The following is a 20,060-nucleotide window of genomic DNA, read 5'->3' as shown; positions in this document are numbered from 1 at the left end:
TGGTCCGGTCCAATCAAATCATCACACTCTCGCTAGAGGCTCCCAAGAGATCTAGAGGGTGTGTTGGGTGGGAAATTCCTACGTAGTAAAGCAATGATTGATTCTATCTAGGTAGAGGAATGAACCTAGATCTATAAGTAAGAGTACATCCAGAATATTGAATGATTTGCGTATTAAATAGACAAGATAATTATGATATAGTAAAAAAAGATGATATGAAATCCAATTATAGTCTCAACTCCACTTAATCTATATAACATATACTACTACTTATATTTACATGTACACTTTATCAAAATTCAAAAAACCCAAAAGCTAACTACCAATATACTTGCTAAATCTTTGTGGATACGACACTTGTTGATACTATTATACACCATTACATTTGCTAGAAAATGATTGTTAGAAAAATGTCATCACTTTCATAAACCAAAGATTGCTTGAATTGTAAAACATCCATATGAGCAACATGCTTAAGAAAGACCTTGAGTGAAAGTTCCTTAGTAAGAGGGTATGCTATCATTGAGTTTGTCCCTAAGTGTTGTATGAAACTTCTTTCACTTTGTACACTTTCCTTAACAACTAGGAGCTTGATGTCAATGTGCTTCAACTTGGTCGAGCTCCTATTGTTGTTAGAATATAATACAGTTGATTTGTTGTCACAATATAACTTAAGTGGTCTTTCAATTCCTTTCACAATTTGTAGCCCTTTGACAAAATTTATCAACCATGTTCCATGATTTTATGCCTCATGGTATGCTACCAATTCTACAACTATAATGGATGAACTCGTAAGGATTTGCTTGATACCGCGTCAAGAAATCACATCATCAACTAACATGAAAATGTAATCTGAAGTGAATCTCAAACTATCTTGACATCCTGCAAATTCTGAATCACAAATTCTGAATCAGAATATCTAATAATCTCTAAGTAATATGACCTCTTAATATGTGAACATAAAATTGTTTGTTTTCTTTAAATATCTCGTAACTCTTTTAATTGTTTTCCAATGGTCCATTATTGAATTGTTTAAATTTTCTCATTCAATTAATGTCAAAACAATTTTCAAAAATAACTACCTAACATTTAAGTTTTAAACACACTTAATTTCGTTAAAATTCACAAAGTGGCTTGACCTAATTAAAAATATATGTTAAATTCTTCTACTTGAAAAATGTCCTATTTTTCAAGCAACCTAACTATGGGAAAGAAATAAATTGAGGATATTTAAGAGACAATTATATTGGTCCCAAAAAAAACCAAACTTTAATCAAAGTTCTCTTTAACTAGGTTAGAGTTGCTTTTAGTTATCCACTTGAAAGAGAAAGAGTAAGGTAACCATTTTGAAATTTCTTGCATTTTAAATTTCTAGAAAGAAAGTAGAAAGAAGTTAAAGAGATTTAAAATGATTTTAATATAATTCCATACATATTTTTAGGAAGAAATAAAAAATGTTTATTTATAAAATTTAACCAAAAAATACAATTATCATTCTTCATAAACTTTAAACTTTACCTTCTTACATAAAATCAAATTCTTACATTATACGCATATTTTTTTTTTAACTATATTTGCACATATATTAAAACTTAACACAAAACTTAAATAAAAATATAAGTATATATTTTAGATAAACTTATTTAAAAAATTATATATTTGTGGATATTAAATCTAATTTAATTTTATAAAAATGAGATTTGTATCAATTTATATATTATAAATTAATTTTAATTATTAATAATTCATGGAAAATTTATATATATATATATATATATATATATATATATATATATATATATATATATATATATATATATATATATATATATATATATATATATATATTGAACATATTTAAATTCTTTAAAGACATTATATAATTTGACAAAGAAATATATGATATTTGTGATGAGTGATATTTCTTTCTCTTGATCCTTAAACTTGGATGTATCTCTTTATTGTATCGTTGTAAAGCAACTGCTCCTTCTATAAGTTAGATTTTCTTCATGTCGATGTCATCATCTCATTTATTTGGTGGACCTAATTGCATAAATTGTTTTAAATTTCAGATTTGCAATTAGTTAACTTTTATTGGAAACATAGTACTAGATATTTGACTTTTATTTTCACTCTTGATTCTTATTTATATACATATATATTATATACAGAATAAAAATCACATTTATATTTAATCATTATTATAACTCGATTTTTTTATTTATACTAATATTAGACTCTAGAGTACAAATCTCATTTTACTTTTTCAGATGTTAGTTTACTTCAAATCGGCGAAATATAAAACTTGTATGAGTTTTATTCTGTTTCTTTTTGTATTTTCCATTTTAAAATTCGTATCACCTAAAAGGAATTTTAGAAAATGATCATTAACACTGATTAATAGTACAGTTAATGTTACTTTATTCTTAGTTTATTTACATCTTCATTAATTAAATTATTAATATTTAGTTTAAGTAAACTATATTTTGCTATTAATTAATAACATCACTTATTATTTAAAATTAGTTTTACCATGTAAGATGTTTGACATATATATTTTTCCTCTTTATTTCCACAAACTATAAACAAGAAAGTTATCTCAACAGAAGATGCAAATATACACTAGTAAATGTTATGATAGAAATAGTATAATGGGATGCATAAGTGATCATAGGAGATAAAAAATGTATTAACATGATTAAATATCAACTCTGTCTAGAGTTCAATATTCTATTTTAATATTTACATATAATAAGTAATTATCAAATTAGATAATGATATTTTTCTGAAAGAGGTTGTGTTAGTTTAGTTAGTTGGTAGATTGAAGAAGAGATTGCAAGTTTTCACTTTTTAATAGTGTTATGTTTGTTGAAATTTATTATTACTATTATCATGAACAAATAATAAGAAAATGGAAGAGAAACTAAACTGACACGTTTTCGTTTTAATTCACAATTTCCTGGTCCCATATTGTTTTTAGTGTTACCTCGTTGCCATGCTCATGCATCTATTTTAAAATTCAAACTCGTGCAAAGCACGGAAAGGATATAACAGTAAAAAATAAAAACATGGAACATGGAACGACATGGACAAGGAAAACTCAAGGGATGAAAAGTCGTATTTACCCTTCTCATTAAACGACGCTTTACCCCCTGCCGTTTATGTGGTGACGTGATGATATAAAACATGGAACGACATGGACAAGGAAAAATTCAAGGGGTGAAAAGTCGCATTCACCCTTCCCCTATAAACGACGCTTTACCCCTGCCGTTTATGTGGTGCCGTGATGTATATAAATATCGTACCCATAGATTCCAAAGCAAAACAAAGAGACGCTGAACTTTGACCATTTTTGTGCAGAACCTCACAAAATTTTGGGGTTTTCAGTTTCTTAGAAAAAAAATGATCAAGTTTGTTCTTTTCTTGTTATGCTTTGCCTCTGCAGTGAGCCTATCAGTTTCAGAGTCGGAAGCTGTTTCTGTGAAACTTCATGCAGCTGAATCCTTCTCTGTTGGGTATATTCAGGTAGTTTAATCTTGATTTTTTAAGAAGACCCTTTTTTGTATTTCATTTTTAGAGTTTAATTATGCAGAAAATGAAAACTAAAAAATGCTTTTATTATTGTCTGTTCAATAGATGAAAACTGCATCGAACTGCTCTTACTTGGTGCTTATAAGCACGAGTTGTTCATCGCCCAAGTTCACAACGGATAAGATCAGTATTGCGTTTGGAGATGGGAAAGGAAACCAGGTTTTGCCTTTTTTCCTTCAATGATTTTCAATTTTCAAGATTTATTTGTTTATTTATTGTGGTGTGTGTTTAAAGAAGGGGTTTAAGACCTATTTTTTGAAGGAAATATTGATGAATATGTTTTTCTAGAAGAGTTATAGCAAACCCTGAATTGATGTTGAACTCCAGAATAAAAGGTCATGGATATTCCTTTCAGGAGTTCACACTGTTACTCTATGGTTCCAAATATTGTTTATCCACATTTTATATTGGTGGAGCCAGATTTGTTTATTGTTTTGTAGTTGTGACTTTTTTTTTTTCTGTAGTTTGACAGAAATTGTTTTTCTTCTTCTAAATAAAGTGGGCAAATTAGTACTTTTCTATCCCTTATCGTTACATCTGAAAAGGTTTTGGTTTTTGTTTTTGTTTTTGGAGCAACCTTGCTAAATGCTAACTAACAGAGCACTAGATGCATGCTCATTTCTAATAAAAAGTTATTAACTTTTGTTGTTATGAAAAAAATATTCAGATATGCTTTTATTGTAACTGGGTTTTGTCAACAAATAGGCCAGTTTTGTAGGTGAAAAACTAATGATATTTTATCCCTCACAAATTCCATATTTCTATCCATTATGAAATAAATAGCTGGATAAGTTTTAACCCATGATTGAAAGTTGCACATTCAAAGTGAATAAGAAAGGCTCTGCAGCAACTTGGAAGCTTTTAATGTGATTTGTTTACTTTGAACATGATTTACCAGGTGTATGTACCAAGACTAGATGATCCACTTGCAAAGACATTTGAACAATGTTCTTCAGACTCATTTCAAATAGATGGTGCATGTGCATCTCCCATCTGCTTTGTGTATCTCTATAGATCAGGTGCAGAGCAAGGTTGGAAGCCTGAGAGTGTGAAAATCTTTGGCTATGACTCAGAGCCTGTTACTTTTACTTTCGACACCTCCATTCCCAATGACACATGGTATGGCTACAATCTGTGCCAAACTCCTTCTCCTCCTTCTTCTTCATTCCAACTATCACCTCAGAAATGGCACATGAGTTTGCTTCTAGGCTTTTTTCTTAGCCTTCTGCTTTAATACTGTTATGGACTTTATCTAATACACCATAAGTAGTAGTGCACTCTATAGCAGCAGAAAGTAGTAGAAACATTATGAGATGAGATTTGTAAGACCCTTGGCCAAAGTCAGTTACTATGTGACTTTGTTTTTATGCTTTATGGGAGTTATGTTGAATTTATGGTATAGTTTTGTGGAAGCGGAAATGCTGGTTTATCTAATGCATTTTTCTCCAAGAAGAATTTCGTATGCCTTTCTATGATAAATGAAATTCACACTTTCTTTAATTTTAAGGATTTCTTTTGTTTTTAATAATATGATTTCCATATGTTTTTTACTTTTAGATTAGTTTTTTACATTTTTTGTGTGTGTTTCTAATAGATGATACCTACTTTCTCTGTGTATGTCACAGATTGACACTCATTTATAAAAAGTAAAAGTTAAAGTTTTAAAATATGAAAGTTATTTTTTTATTAGGAGTATTTAATCATTATACTTTTGTTTATAATTTAATCAATTCTAACCTAGTTCATGACTCAATCCTTCACTTCAAAATTTATAACGGTTCGTTAGCATATTAACATCTATATTGTGTTTTAACATTTTAAAAAAATCATTCTTGATAAGTTAAATTGATCCGTTTTTTCATTTTTAATTGTGGTTGTATCAGTCAAGAACTTAATATGCGTAATTTTTGTAATGTGTTTCATTATTATAATGATGTATGCACTCTTTTATTAATGTTGTTTATGAGAATATATACCCTTGTTGGTTTGAATGACTAACATTTTGTTAAGAGTGATGTTTATGGTTAATGAAGTAAAGCAAACCATATAAGAAATTATGACATTAAATTCTAATTTAACACTCCTAAATGTTTACAAGTTTTTCTTTTTTTGTGTTAACTCATTTATATTCCTAACAAACTTTAATCTAGCAAATTTAGAGGTTGATGTTTTTTTTTTCTACAATGTTTTAGCCAACCTAGTTGCTCAAATATTGATCCTACCTGTAATGCTTCAACTATGATTGGTTTGATGAATTTTAGCACATGAAGATGAGAGTCGAACTTGAGTTCCCTACTATATAGATCACAACCATTATGTGTGAAATTCATTTAAGACATTAACAAAGATGAAGGTAATTCACCTATATTTAAATCATTCTAATTTTGTTTATAAAAGGTTATTTAACTTTTATATTTTAAAACTTTAATTTTTAATTTTAGTTAATATGATATTTTAAAATAAAAAGGAAGCGGATGTCACTTAAAAGAATAAGGGAGCCAAGTGCTCCTTATTATAAAGATAAGAAACGTAGATGTGTTTGTTTAAAACTAGCAATTGTTAGTGTTATTTTATTAAAAATATAAGAAAAGTAAGTGTATATTTTAAAACTAGAGGTGTATGTGTGATTTAGTATAATTTCATGAATGTACCCCTAAAAATTTCCGTTTTAAAATATTCCTCTTAAAAGATAATAAATTTATTAAATATGTTTTATTTTATAAGTTGACAATAATAAATATGCACTAGATCCCTATCTCTTAACAAACGTTGAGTTTTATAAAATAACTCATTAAATAATTTATGAAACTCATGGTATTAAATGAAGATCTAAGACTCGTAAATTTAGAATTTTAATAAATTTTAATTGACATAAGATCATGCGCAAAAATAGTGAAGTAGTGGCATAAAAGTGGGTAAAGAAAACACAAAATCATAAATGAGTTAGGTTTAGAAATAATAAACGAGTTAGGTTTAAACATGTTAAGAGTTATTTTTTTTTTATTTCGGCTCCTTAAATTTTTTATTATTTTAATCTTATAGTTAAAGTCTTCTATTTTAAATGATGATACAACGTATAAAACATCAAATTAGTGTTTTTTTTAAGGATTTTGATTCCATACAATTCGAAATATTAATAAATGAATCAAATCAATTCGTTATGAATTATTTTGCATTGAACTAGCAAATATGTTTTTTTTAATATGAATGTGTTAGCTTTATGAATTCATTATTAAAACAAAATTGATAAACAATTTATTATAAATTAATGTCACAAATATATTTAAATAATTAAATTCTCTCTTGATATATACTTTAATTAAGAATTCATGTATTTATCTTTGATGGTTATGGTTTTGGTATTTTTGAATTTAGAGATAAAACGGTGGATAAATAAAAAAAATAAAATGGAGAAGATAATAGATGAAGAAGAGAATGAAGATGAAAATTTTGCAGGAAAGTAAATTACAATAAAGTAAATTATCAAGAATAAAATAAGAACTGATAAAAGAAATTAACAAAAATGGTGATCAAGTTACAACCAACAACACTAAATTAGTCATTTCTCCTTATTGACGGCATTATCAAAATGTTTGAAATTGTACCACAATTTATCATCCTTAATTTACATTTGAACTACCTTTCATATTTTCTTCTGTTCTTCTGACAATTACACTGCAAATAGTATAAAAGCAAAATTACATAAACGAAGAAACTATCTAAAATATCCATGTTGTACAAGGTTTACCAATTCTTTTCACTTTTCTTAGTAATTATTATGAATGACGTTTTTCTTGATTCATTTTCAAGCATTGTTTCCATAGTTCTTTTATTGATGTCTTTCTGTCTCAATCAAACTTTGCTTGATCTCTTGACAATACTTTCTTTCAATCCATTGTTTCGATTATATCTATCATGGTATATTTCTCTCCAACATTTTACTTCCTTTAACCTATGTCAATTCAATTATTTATTCGATTAATTAGTATAATATATACAGGATTAAATATATTTTTAGTCCCTAAAATATAAAACGATTTTGGGTTTCGTCCCTTTTCGAAAGGTTTGTTCATTTTCATCCTCTTAGTTTTGAAACTATTATTTTTAGTCCTTAAAATTGAATGGTGTTAAGTTTTCTTTGATGTGTCAAACGATAAGCCACATCACTTTTCTTTTTTCTGAAACGTGTCAATCCAGTCAATCTTTCTTTAACGTTACCCAAAGGTTGCCGCTACTGCTGAGAACCCGTCAATCCAGTCAATTTTCACCCGGGCGAGATACGCATCTCCGACATCACCGGCCACGCTCCCGACAAGCTTAACAAAAACCCTCTATGGAACTGCGCTGGCATCGCCGCCATCGAAGTCATGAAAATGCTCTCCATTCGATCCGTCGTCCTCTCGCTCTCCCTGCAGAAGGACCTGCCTTTGGAAAGCAGTATGGGATGGAGCCCCGCCAACGCCGCCGCTGCGGCCGTGGTGGTGAACGAGATGTTTGGGAAGAGATTGAGCATGGAGGATCTTGTTGTGGCGTCGTTGAAATTGGAAGAGAAGGTTTCGGGGTATCACGCAGACAACGTGACCCCATTGATCATGGGGGTTTCGTGCTGATTCAGAGCTATGAGCCGCTGTAGTTGATAAAGCTAAAGTTTCCTGCGGAGAAGGAGCTGTATTTCGTGCTGGTGAGTTCAGATTTCGAAGCCCCGACTAAGAAGATGCGCGCAACGCTTCCCGGCGAGATTGGGATGGCACACCACATTTGGAATTGTAGCCAGGCTGGCGCTCTGGTGGCGTCGGTGTTGAAGGCTGGCGTTGGTGTTGAAGGCTGGCGCTCGATCATCCCAATAACATTTCTTATTTCACATTCATTTTTCATCATTGCTTCTGTTACTCTCTAACACCACCATTTTACCATAATGCTTCTCACATCCTTTTACGTTTTTGGACTAATCTCTTGCATAAATTGTTCTGTTCTGAAGAATCACTCTACTGACTCTCTTTGTCAAAGAAAAAATTGTTGTCATGTTCTTGTCATGTCTCAACTCCCCACTTTTCTCCTTCGCATCAGAAACTTGAATGGTATTATATAAAATGAAGACCCTTTTCAGATCAGATTATTGTTGATCTATTTTGCCTCTGAACATTCATATACATCATTCATTTTGTCAAGACAAGTCCACTCGCATTTTGTTCCCAATCCCACAGTTTATGTTCTAAGCTTCTTGAAATTGTTGTGATATTCTGATTAAATCTTGAGTTTAGAATTTTGTTCAGGTTTTGAATTGCGTATCCTTTTTAAATGCATCTATGACTGAAACTCCATATAATCTATCTCAGCTTTTTTTATTTGTAGCCAGTGGTGCTGAATGAATTCTTACACAACTTAATATGCTTACCAGAATCCTGAAGATTTCAAAAATTGGATTTCTTTGACTTCCCCGGGACACTAGTAGTGCGGACTCATCAAGTGTATTTGACAAAGGAAAAACAGCCATCTGGTGTGTCTGAATAAAAAACATAAACCAAGCTGGGAGCTGCATCTGGGTGGCGACAATTTAAATAGATGAATAACTTTGAAAGAACTAAATCAGGTCAGTGCTATGGGGAGCTCAAAGGCAGGTTTAGGTTTTCGTTGCTTCTGTTTTCTTTTTCTACTCACTACTTGAGAACCTTTTTGTCTTTCTACTCGCGTGTTCTCTTCTTCTTCCAACAACATATGTAGAGAAGGTGTCGCCGGTAGAGGAGCGGAACTGGAGGTGAAGATGAAGGAGGTGAAGGTCGAGTCCTAGGAGGATAAAAAGAAGAAGAAAAACAACGTGATACACAATAATGAGGGAAGTAGGCATAACACGTGACTCGTCGTTTGCCACGTCAAAAAAGCTTAACGTCGTTCAATTTTAAGCACTAAAAATAAGAGTTTGAAAACTAAGAGGATGAAAATGAACAAATCTTTCAAAGAGGGACAAAATCCAAAATCGTTTGATAATTTAGAAACTAAACATATTTAACCCAATATATATATATATATATATATATATATATATATATATATATATATATATATATATATATATATATATATATAATGATATAATTCTCTCTATTATGTCATCAAATAGTCAAATGCTATAGCATATTAAAATAATAAAAATTTATGAACTAAAATGATAAAATAAGTATATTAAGAAAATCACTATTCAGAAGTGGAAAAAAATTAATGTTTATTTTTGTATGGTCAATTATTATTCCAGAGAAAACCAGATAGGACAAGCTCCCTGGTTTTTGTTTTTAAAATTTTGTTTTTTATTTTAATATATACAATATATATATATATATATATATATATATATATATATTAAAAAATTTTAATTATGTAAATTTTAACTGATTAATTAAAATTTCTAACTAGATAAGTTAAAAAATTATTACTTCAATTATAATTAATAATTAAAACTTAATTTATACGTATTTGAATTAAATAAATATTTCTCTCACTTAAATAATATAATAGAAAAGAAAAATTCATTTAACTTTTAATTTGAAAAAGTGAATATCTAGTTCGTTCTATCTCGTTTATGACTCGTTGAATTGACAAACAAATCCGATAAAACAAAACATGTAAAATGTATCGTCCTACCATGGTCATCTTTAGTCATTCTTATCCATAAATTATTTTCACAAATTAGTTAACTTAAAAATATTTTTCATTTGAATTAAAATTTTGCATGGAGAATTATATTTATTTTTATTGTGTTTTTATGTTAAGAATTCATGTGAGTTGTAATAAAAAATTAAATAGAAATAAGAAAATTGAACAACATTAAAAAATAAAATTTACAAATGTATTGTTTTAATTAAGGTTTTTGACAGAAGAAGATGATGTCATAATTTTTTATATTATAATTCATTGTTGTTGAATTTTTTGATGTGTCCCCTTCATAAACTCAATATTGGTATTATAGTTAAGTTTATCTTTGTAACAATGTTAAGATAAACAATGATAAGTAAAAATGTCAATATCAATGTGAAAGAGACTCACACTTAAAAAAATATTATTAGGAATCCAAGACGACATTGTTTTAAGGTTTTGAGGATCCATTTAGAAATGTTGAGTAAATTTTCTGAGATAAAATTTATTGATTAAAGTGTTATTATGTACGAGATTTAAGGAACATTTTTAAATGAGATAACCTTAAAGATAACATTGGAAATAAGTTGATTTATCTTATGAATTGAATTTAATCTCTTTGTCCTTTTTGAATATATGCACAAAACAAGCATAAAATTCGACTTATGTAACAACCAAAGTTCATCCATAACTGTTATAAAATGAGGACAATAATGAACACTAAGAAAGAGAAGCCAGAGAATTCATTGATCACCTATCTATCCATCACGACTTTTCTTTATGTTTCCGGTAGTTATTAAGAAATGGGCTTCAAGCCTAACTCAACCCCACAAAACCGGATTGTAAGATGAGGTTTGCACCCCACTTATATATATATATATATATATATATATATATATTATAATTTGGCCTTATCTCTAGTCGATGTGAGACTTCTAACACACCGCTTCACGCCGAGGTATAGACATATTGTGCGTGATAGTAGAAATGGGTGGTCCGATAATAGCCCGATAGCGGGTGAAATAGAAGAATAGAATGACCACATAAAACTCACTAGCATAGGCTCTAACCATGGCTCTAATATCATATTAGAAAGTGAATTTTTAAGCCTAACTCGCCAAGGTATAAACATCTCGTGCGTAAGAGTAGAAATTGGGTGATCCGTATAGCGGGTGAAATAGAAATGTCCAAGAAACAAGAAATATCGTGAGGATATGCTCCAATCATGGCTTTGATACCATACTAGAAAGTGGGGTTTTTAAGCCTAACTCATCCTCACAAAATCGGCTTGTAAGATGAGGTTTACACCCCACTTATATATTATAATTTAACCTTATCTCTAGTCAATGTGAAACTTCCAAGAGTAGTCTTTCACTTAAAATAGAAAAGTTTTTTGATTAAGATTCTCGTAATTTCATAGTTAATTAAAAAACTATATACAATAAACATGTTATTCTTTTCTTTTATTAAAATGAAATATATTTTTTTTTCTTCTTTTTGAGTCTTGAGTCTTGATTATTATTTGTAGGATTGTTTAATTGCTTTATTAGAATTCTTGTCAGAGTTTACTATTGACCTTTGATTTAAGTATCATGAACATTTTTTTTATCTTATGGAGTATAATTAGCACTTCATTCATATATGTTGGAATAACTAGTGAAATATGTTTTCACTTACGTTCATTTAAAATAGTGAGAAGCTAAGATAAATTAATTAATGTTGAAATTCAAACTTAAACACTTATTTGCTTAACTACACAAGTAAAATGAGATAGTAGGATTTTACATGTATATATTGAAACATATGTAGAAACATATGAAGTCTAAATAGTGTCTTAATTTTATATGTTGGAATAATTAATAATTTAAACAAATTGATGTTTATCTTGCTAATTTAATCTTTGTTTATAAATTAAATGAATGCTAATATAATAAAGAATTCGACTATGAAAAAGTTGGAGAGTCAACTTGTCCTTTTGTATTTGTTTTAAATTAAGTAGGATTTTTTTTGTTTGTGCCTGCTTCAACTTGAAATGAATGTGTTTAAATGATATTTCTTTTTAACAGTTATTGTGAGAACTGTGGATTTCATCATAAAGATGATAACTTTCTATTTGATATATTTTCTAACAACTTTTGTGTGACACATTCTTAATTATGAGTTATTGAGATCACAAATGTTTGATATTAACACATTACAAATTCTTTTTTGTGAGGGATATATGACTTTTTTTTCCAAAGTTTGTCACATTTATTTACTAATTAATTTGCATAACGATCAAACTAATTACTATTGTTTTGCAAAGTTAATCTTGTAAATGTCTTTTGCTAAATTTTGAAAGATGGACAAATGTAACAATCATGTTTTCTTGTCTATCCCTTCTTTTGTGTAACACCTATAATTAATCTAATATCTTAGGGTGTATTTATTTGTGAAGATAGATTTAAGGGGAGTAAATGAATGAATTTGATGGTAAATAATTTTGTGTTTCTTTTAAGATATTTGAAGATGAAAGAGGATAAGTTTCAAGGTGAAATTTATGAAAGATTTGATATATGTGATATAATAAAAAAATATTTTAATAAATTAAAATATAAAATTACTTGTTTACCTTAAAAGTTATTATTATTAATATTATTTTTATTTATTGTTATTATGATTAATATTATTTATTATTATTAATATTGTTTATTAATAAAGGATGCCAACCTCAAATAACATTAGAAACCAAGCCATACACCACCTCCTTAATAGATTGTACCACCTAGAACATCATGTGTAGTTTGATCATTTGAAATAATCTTTCTATGACATGTGTTCTGGCGTAATAGTTTTGCCCATCATAAAAAGTTCCCTAACCTCACTTGTTTATACAAGACGTTTTATGACATGTGAAATAATCTTTCTATGACAGGTGTTCTTGCGTAATAGTTTTTCCCATCATAGAAAGTTCGTACTTTCTACGACATTGCAAAAAATATATCATATATAACTTACTTTCGATTACCTGTTATAGAAGGTCTAATTTACAATGACATACTTTCAATTATCTGTCATTGTTTGTTCAACTTTTTATGATATATTTTCGATTATTTATCATAGTATGTCCACTTATTATGACAGATTTTGAAAACTACATTATAGAAAACTAGATTTTTTTTTTTGTTTTATCATCCTGTCCATTCAATTTACTTGCAAATCCCAAAAAATTCACCAGACTAAACAGTGCAAGCAAATCAATTCATACATTAAATTGTTCAACAATATTTTTAACATTACATTGTATATACATAAACCGACATACAATGTTTACAATTGTTACACTAGGTAAATGTTTTAACATATTCAAGTATATACATACACATATGTAATATATTCAAAAAATTCAAAATTCATATTCTTGAAAATCAAATTGAATAAACTTTCACAATTTTGAAAGTACTTTTAGATTACAATTTATTTAGATAAAGCTAAGGCTTTGGAAATTATAGAGAAGGTTTAGAAAGAACACACACATACCAAAATTGGTGGAAGATAATTTTTCTATTATGTTATAGTGAAGGTTTAGAAAGAACACACACATACCAAATATTATCATCAAACACTACACCGATGAACGTGTCTTTGGTTCATCCATAAGTCCATTCCAATATTAAGATCAATAGTGGGCATTGAGACAACAAGCTTTCTACAGAAGATTAAGAAATGATAGTCGCATAATTGTTCTGGTCATTGGCTCCTAAAAAGTTAATGGAAACGATAACTCATCTCATCAATTGAGAAGAAAAAAAAAGATAATCATCAATGGAGGTTACACACACCAAACTCATCTTAGCAATTGAGGTCACCTATAACACATATATCATAAGTGATACAAAAACTTACTACATTCATCAAAAAACATTTTTTTTCCAATCAAAGGGCGCTATATCTATAGTCTCCATCGTCAAGACTTATTCACCAACAAAACAATTCAATCTTATGCTACGTAATAACCTGGGAAAAAAGGCATTATAGATATTGTACGAAATAGTCCATAACTATCATACATTATTAATAGGACACAATTTTCATTAGCTTATTAGAAAGTTAATGAGGGTCCCTAAACCATAGTATTTGAGAGCAACAAGATCATAAAGCTCTTGCAACTACTTCTTCATCATGATATCCCCTTATCCAAAATCCACCAACAACTAACATCATTAACTTACGAAAGGATGCAGAGCGAGAAATTTCAATGATGATGAAAGAAAAAGAATGAAACCATATTTGGATAAGCTTCTACATATACATTTAGAGAAGAGATCACGATAAGAAAGTTACTAAATTAAACTTATCCCACACACAAGATCTTTCATCTAATTTCCCCGAGAGGTGTGCATATGTTGATTTCAACATACAAAATAAGTTTAATCCATTTTATCATTTCTTCTCCTACACGTTTTTTTTTTAATTTTGAAGTTTATTCAAACATGATCTATGCGAAGCAATGCATTGCAACTCACCCAAGTAAACTGGCCCCACCATGAATGAACCATTGTCCAACGAACCAATTTCGAAACAACGGGGAAAAGAAAAAATGTAAGCTACTTTAGCCTGACACAAGTCCAAACCCAAAATGATGAACAAACCAAACTAAACCATGTTTTCCCATCTTATTCTAATTCTAATTCCACATACTCTTATCCTAAAGATGCATTTCATAATATCAGTCCACATATGCTTAATCAATCAATCCACAAAATTCTGTCAGCAACGATCCAAGATACATATTAACTTCATTAATCAATCAACCTTAACTTTCAAGAAAAAAATCCATTCATTTCATCAAAACTGAACCTTACTAAGTAACTATCTAGTGACATTAAGGTATATAGAGCTCTGTTTTCTAGCGGCGTAGGGAGGCATTTTGCTGACGCGCTCTTTGACGATGCAACCTCACTCCTTCTTCCCTTTCTTCAATCCTTGATAGAGCAAGAGCTTATCAATTGCCACCGCCACTTCCAACGTCTTTGCGAACTTTCTAGGATCGAAGGAAGACGAAGCCATGATTAGAGAAAATCTTAACCCTAACTTGAGAGAGAAAAGAGCATATGTTCGTTTAAGTGATAGTGATTAGAATTTGGGAATGGAAATGAAGTGAAATGGGAGTAGGAGTGAGTGAGGGGGGAAACTACATGATAGTGAGTGAGGGTGAAATGGCGTGGAGGCAATGACTTGTGGGATGTCCGTGAAGAGAAGAAGAAAGGATGCGTGAACGTAGAGAAGAAAAGATGATGCGTTAATGAACTAAAAAAATTAGGGATTGAGATGTATGACATCATAATAAAGAATTACTGTGACAAGTCTTCCTAGACATGTCATGACAGGTTTTGAAACATAATTTCAATTTTTCCACTAAACTCAACCTATTATGAAAGGTGATGAACTAACTATCGTAATAAATACTTACTAGGACAAATATAGTAAGTTTTTATCACAATTTCAAGTTTGTCATTGCGTCCACTTATTATGACAGGTACCCTTTTACCTGTCATAATAAATGTTACTTTCATTACGAAAATATCATCGCTCAACTTACTATTACAGGTGAATTTCACCTATCATAATAAGTTATCATAGAAAACAATTTTTCTATTAGTTCCTTAAATAATTGAAAAGGAACACAAAAATCCATGCTTTCCATTGCTCGTGAAATGATATTCCCCAAAGAGAACACAACATTAGTTTGTTTTGTTTGAGGCATCTCCTCAATAAAAATTTATACTTGTTTGAAATGTTCGAATTTCTTTATCTCATATATAATTGTCTTTTTATTGCACTATGATATAAAAATAAACAAAAAAGTATTTGAAAAAAGGATATTCTTAGAAAATATATGACAAGGCAATATCATTCAGTAAAAATACTCATATACAATAAAGACAACTAGTTCATTAACGAGGAAAACATTCACTTGTAGACATTTCATTGATTGATAATGGCTTAGAAATATTCATAAATCTTCTAGAACTAGATTTCCTCCCAATAGATTTGGAATCCATTCTTTCGTGCAAGAAAAATGCTGGTCTTTGTGGAGTTGGCAATTCACTAAAATGACCATCAAGATATGAAACAATTGTTACCATTGTTGGTCTAACATCAGGACTTTCTTGAACACATAATAGACCAATCTGAATACACTTTATAACTTCAATTTCTGCATAGTTTTCTCTAATATTTGAGTTTAAGGTTCTTAATGGTGTTTGAGCCCTCCATTGTTTCCAAACCTGTAAAAATATCAAACTAAATGTTAAAAAAATTACATGGATTTATGTTTGAAACCAAGAAATAAATTGTTTAATTACAATACTTACATAACTTAGGAGGCCGTCAGCTATATGATGTGGTTCAGGAGGATATATATTTTTTCTTCCCGTAATAATCTCTAAAACCATTACTCCAAAACTAAAAACATCTGATTTTTCTGAAAATTGTCCAAACATTGCATATTCTGGAGACATATAACCACTATAAAATAAAATTACACAAATTAACATTTATTCAAGTATATCTTTTATAAAAACAAAAGGACAAAGATAGATAAACATTATCAACTTACCATGTTCCAACAATTAAATCTGTGCTTTCTTGGTCTTGACTTATTTCAATAATTTTAGCAATGCCAAAATCTGAAATTTTTGGAGTCATATTTTCATCAAGTAGAACATTACTCGGTTTAAGATCACGATGTATGATCTTAAGTCGAGAGTGTTCATGTAAATAAACAATTCCTCGTGCAATACCTCCAATAATTTTATATCTTTCACACCAACTTAATGATCTATGTGGTTGAGGATCTACAAAATAGTGTAAATGAAATATGTAAGTATGAAACTTAATTTGTAATATATGGATGAAATTAAATCAACTTGATCAAAAGAGATTACGTAAGGATGAATATAAATGTTGACTAGGAAAGTTTAGGTTGAAAGTATCTAACCAAATAAAAAGTGATCAAGACTCTTGTTGGGCACATATTCGTAAATAAGTATCTTTTCTTCTTCTTCAAGACAAAAACCAATGAATTCTACTAAATTTCTATGTTGAAGTTTGGCAATTAATAATACTTCGGTCTTGAACTCAGCAACACCTTGTTTAGAACTTTTTGAGAGTCTTTTTACCGCAATTCGACGTCCATTAGGAAGAATACCCTACAATATAACCATTTTTACGTACGTGTAAATTAAAAACATTAAATATATCCAAATGTTTACCCAATGAAAAGATTATTATCGATCTTTTACCTTATAAACTTCTCCAAATCCACCTTTACCTATCTTGTTTTCGTTGGAAAAGTTATTAGTTGCTAACTCAATTGCTGTCAAATTGAAGTGTAAGGGCTCCAAAGTGGCAGTTTCATGACCAACTAGCAAATATGATCAAATTGTTAAGTAAGTTGTTATACTTCTTGAATCAGTGAAAGCAATCTTTTACAGCACGTACAATTTTCCTTGAGAATGGTCGCATGGCTCTTTCTTGTATTTCTCCTTTGAAAATAAAAAGCCACGAAGAAGAGCGTCATCAAAATAATTGTGGGCACAGTAATCAATATAATTCTTCGTACATTGATTCTTTTATTTCCTGCATAAAACAAGTCACAAAAATGCCATTATAGACTACTGATAACGTTGACTTAACATGGTTGTTTGTGGTTAGTCCACGTTAGCTTTTGAGCATCAGATTGTAGAAAATTCCAGACAAGTATTATTTATGATAATTTTTATACACATGGAACCACAATCATAAAAACATCATCACAGTCATTCAAAAGTATTATAATCTTTGCAAGTAATTCAGTGATTTTGTGAAGAAGCTTTATACAATTACTACATATATATAACATTATTTTTATTTTCATGAAAAATATATTATTATAACCTGATTCGAGATTAACTGGTCTTGCAGATGGAACTTTGTCGAAGTAAAACTGTGAAAATTCAAATCTGATATTGCAACTAGGATATAGAACTCTTCCCGCTGTGCTTTCCAAAAAAGGCCATGGAATTTCTGTTCCTATCAAAATTCCCAAGCAACCCTTGCAATCGTCAGTAGGCAAATCATGCGTGCATTGTGCAAGAGTGTAAAGGATTTGTTGATCATTCAGTTTCATTGAGTATTTTCCAAATCTTTCATCACTGTCTCCTGCCATAACTGCCACCTTATCTAGCGTCTTCGCTAATGTAACACTGAAGGAACTTTGTTTCTCGTTTCCTTGAGTGAAATTCAGCTCCGAAAACATAGGACTTGTCTTTACTGTTCTAAAAAATTTTCTGTCGGAATAGCGAACCATGCATTGGCTGAACCAAACTATACCCTCTTGGAGGGAGTTGCATTCTAATGCTATTCGATGTGTTGCGTTTTGGACGCATTTTTCACACACGTCATAGGGAACGTCACCTCGGCACATGAAGAGGCCATAAACTGTGCTGTTCACATCAGCTTCGTAATATTTCCTTTTGGTGGCGTTGGAAGATAGGTAAGAAAAGAGGGTGGTGAGGCTTATTTGTGAAGTGTTATTGGAAGCGAGGGTTTTGTTACTCGAGCAATTGTGAGAGAGATAAAGAGGGTCTTTTGAAAACGTTAAATCTGCATGATGAGAGGTTTTTGTTTCGGGAACAAGCTCAGGTGAAAGGTTTGTCGGTGGAACGAGATAAAAAGGATAAGATTCATACCTAATGTTACAACTGGGATAAAGAACTTTCCCTCCAAGTCTCACCCCAGAACATTGTGGAGAGTTTGGAACATTCCTTATGGCTTCACCGAGGCAGGTTCTGCAATCATTGGGTGATAGATCAGGTGAGCATTGAGCCATACAATAAAGGGTCTGGTTGTGGGAATCAGACACGCGTGCTTCCCTCGTAGAAAACATCTTGGTATTGTTGTTAACCATAGGAGCACGTGCTGCTGCATCCGCTGTTTGGTTCATGGTCAGAAAATATAATTGCATGAAGCTTTCAGGGTTTGAGAACACCTTGCCAGTGTTGCATTGGGTTGTGGCGACGGTGGAGAAGAAGTAGTTGGTGGAATAGCGAACCATGCAGTCTTCGTACCAAGTGACAGATTCTTTGGACAGAGAACAATCTGAGGATAGTTTGTTTTTTGCACCTTGAACGCATTTTTGACAGTCATGAGGTGAAGAGTCACCCCTACACATGAACAAGCCATAGATAGAGTCTGAGGGGTTTGCACACGAGAAATTTGTGTGGTATTGCGTGTGGCCAGAGGACAAAGAAGACAGGTTATTAAGGAGGATTTTGACATTAAGTTGGAGAGAGGTATTGTCGGTGGTTTGTTCACTGGAACAATATTGGTAGAGTGGAGCATAATGTTGTGGCTCGGTGATTGCGAAGTTGAGAAAGTTAAGGATAAAGAAGATGAAAATCTTGTATGAAGCCATGCATGCTTTGTAAGAAAATTTGTTCAGAGCACTGTCATATGAAGCAAGTCACTACTGCAACTATTTTTTTATTTATAATCAAACATTCCATAATCCATTAATTTTAAACATCCATGTCGTATTTTTATATATATATTTTTTTTCTAACATGTGTTTTTGTTAAGTTTTATTAGCATTATTCATGTCCACCGATATCTTTTAATCCTTCAATAGATGAAAGGGATGATAATTAGTCAACCAGGAGATAGGTCAACTGATAAGGTGAATAAAACTTGGAAAGCTTAGCTTGTGGTGCAAAATAAGGGATAGCTCACTTAATTATTGTGGACTTCTTATACGATTTTTTCCATGGCTTTTAAGATTTTAATTTTCTCTACAAAAAATTTCTATAAATTTTGGAAAA

At 30.4% G+C, this 20,060-nt stretch overlaps 2 protein-coding genes and 1 pseudogene across 3 annotated transcripts; 2 read left to right on the top strand and 1 right to left on the bottom strand.

Annotated features, from left to right (window-relative positions):
• Positions 1–3,310: 3,310 nt before the first annotated feature.
• Positions 3,311–5,003, top strand: LOC148203053 (embryo-specific protein ATS3B-like). Its single transcript, XM_088108347.1, has 3 exons — positions 3,311–3,525; positions 3,637–3,750; positions 4,490–5,003. The coding sequence occupies exons 1-3, from the start codon at positions 3,403–3,405 to the stop codon at positions 4,823–4,825; spliced, it is 573 nt and encodes a 190-aa protein (XP_087964473.1). The 5' UTR covers positions 3,311–3,402; the 3' UTR covers positions 4,826–5,003.
• A 2,011-nt stretch (positions 5,004–7,014) lies between these two features.
• On the top strand, positions 7,015–8,488 carry LOC148203052 (homoserine kinase pseudogene; annotated as a pseudogene).
• Positions 8,489–16,067: 7,579 nt separating this feature from the next.
• Positions 16,068–19,698, bottom strand: LOC124842527 (cysteine-rich receptor-like protein kinase 19). 2 transcript variants are annotated; one of them, XM_088108183.1, is made up of 7 exons: positions 18,139–19,695; positions 17,704–17,841; positions 17,505–17,626; positions 17,201–17,411; positions 16,820–17,057; positions 16,575–16,728; positions 16,068–16,487 (listed from the first exon to the last, which is right to left on the bottom strand). In XM_088108183.1, the coding sequence occupies exons 1-7, from the start codon at positions 19,655–19,657 to the stop codon at positions 16,155–16,157; spliced, it is 2,715 nt and encodes a 904-aa protein (XP_087964309.1). In that variant the 5' UTR covers positions 19,658–19,695; the 3' UTR covers positions 16,068–16,154. The 2 variants fall into 2 exon arrangements, with proteins under 2 accessions (XP_087964309.1, XP_087964310.1); XM_088108184.1 differs by lacking the exon at positions 16,068–16,487 and having other exon boundaries at positions 16,573–16,711; positions 18,139–19,698.
• Between the last annotated feature and the right edge of the window lie 362 nt (positions 19,699–20,060).

The sequence above is a fragment of the Vigna umbellata genome, chromosome 3 (assembly GCF_029865625.1).
Source record: "Vigna umbellata cultivar VRB3 chromosome 3, Vumbellata_1.0, whole genome shotgun sequence".
In the NCBI taxonomy this organism is placed as follows: domain Eukaryota; kingdom Viridiplantae; phylum Streptophyta; class Magnoliopsida; order Fabales; family Fabaceae; genus Vigna; species Vigna umbellata.
This window is presented reverse-complemented; position numbering and strand designations above follow the sequence as displayed.

Coding starts and splice junctions, on each gene's coding strand:
- LOC124842527 (XM_088108183.1), bottom strand. CDS start 19,657: ATGGCTTCATACAAGATTTTCATCTTCTTTATCCTTAACTTTCTCAAC. Junction 16,729..16,819: donor GATTTAATTGTTGGAACATG/GTAAGTTGATAA, acceptor TTTATTTTATAG/TGGTTATATGTCTCCAGAAT. Junction 16,488..16,574: donor CTGACGGCCTCCTAAGTTAT/GTAAGTATTGTA, acceptor ATATTTTTACAG/GTTTGGAAACAATGGAGGGC.
- LOC148203053 (XM_088108347.1), top strand. CDS start 3,403: ATGATCAAGTTTGTTCTTTTCTTGTTATGCTTTGCCTCTGCAGTGAGC. Junction 3,526..3,636: donor TCTCTGTTGGGTATATTCAG/GTAGTTTAATCT, acceptor TCTGTTCAATAG/ATGAAAACTGCATCGAACTG. Junction 3,751..4,489: donor GAGATGGGAAAGGAAACCAG/GTTTTGCCTTTT, acceptor ATGATTTACCAG/GTGTATGTACCAAGACTAGA.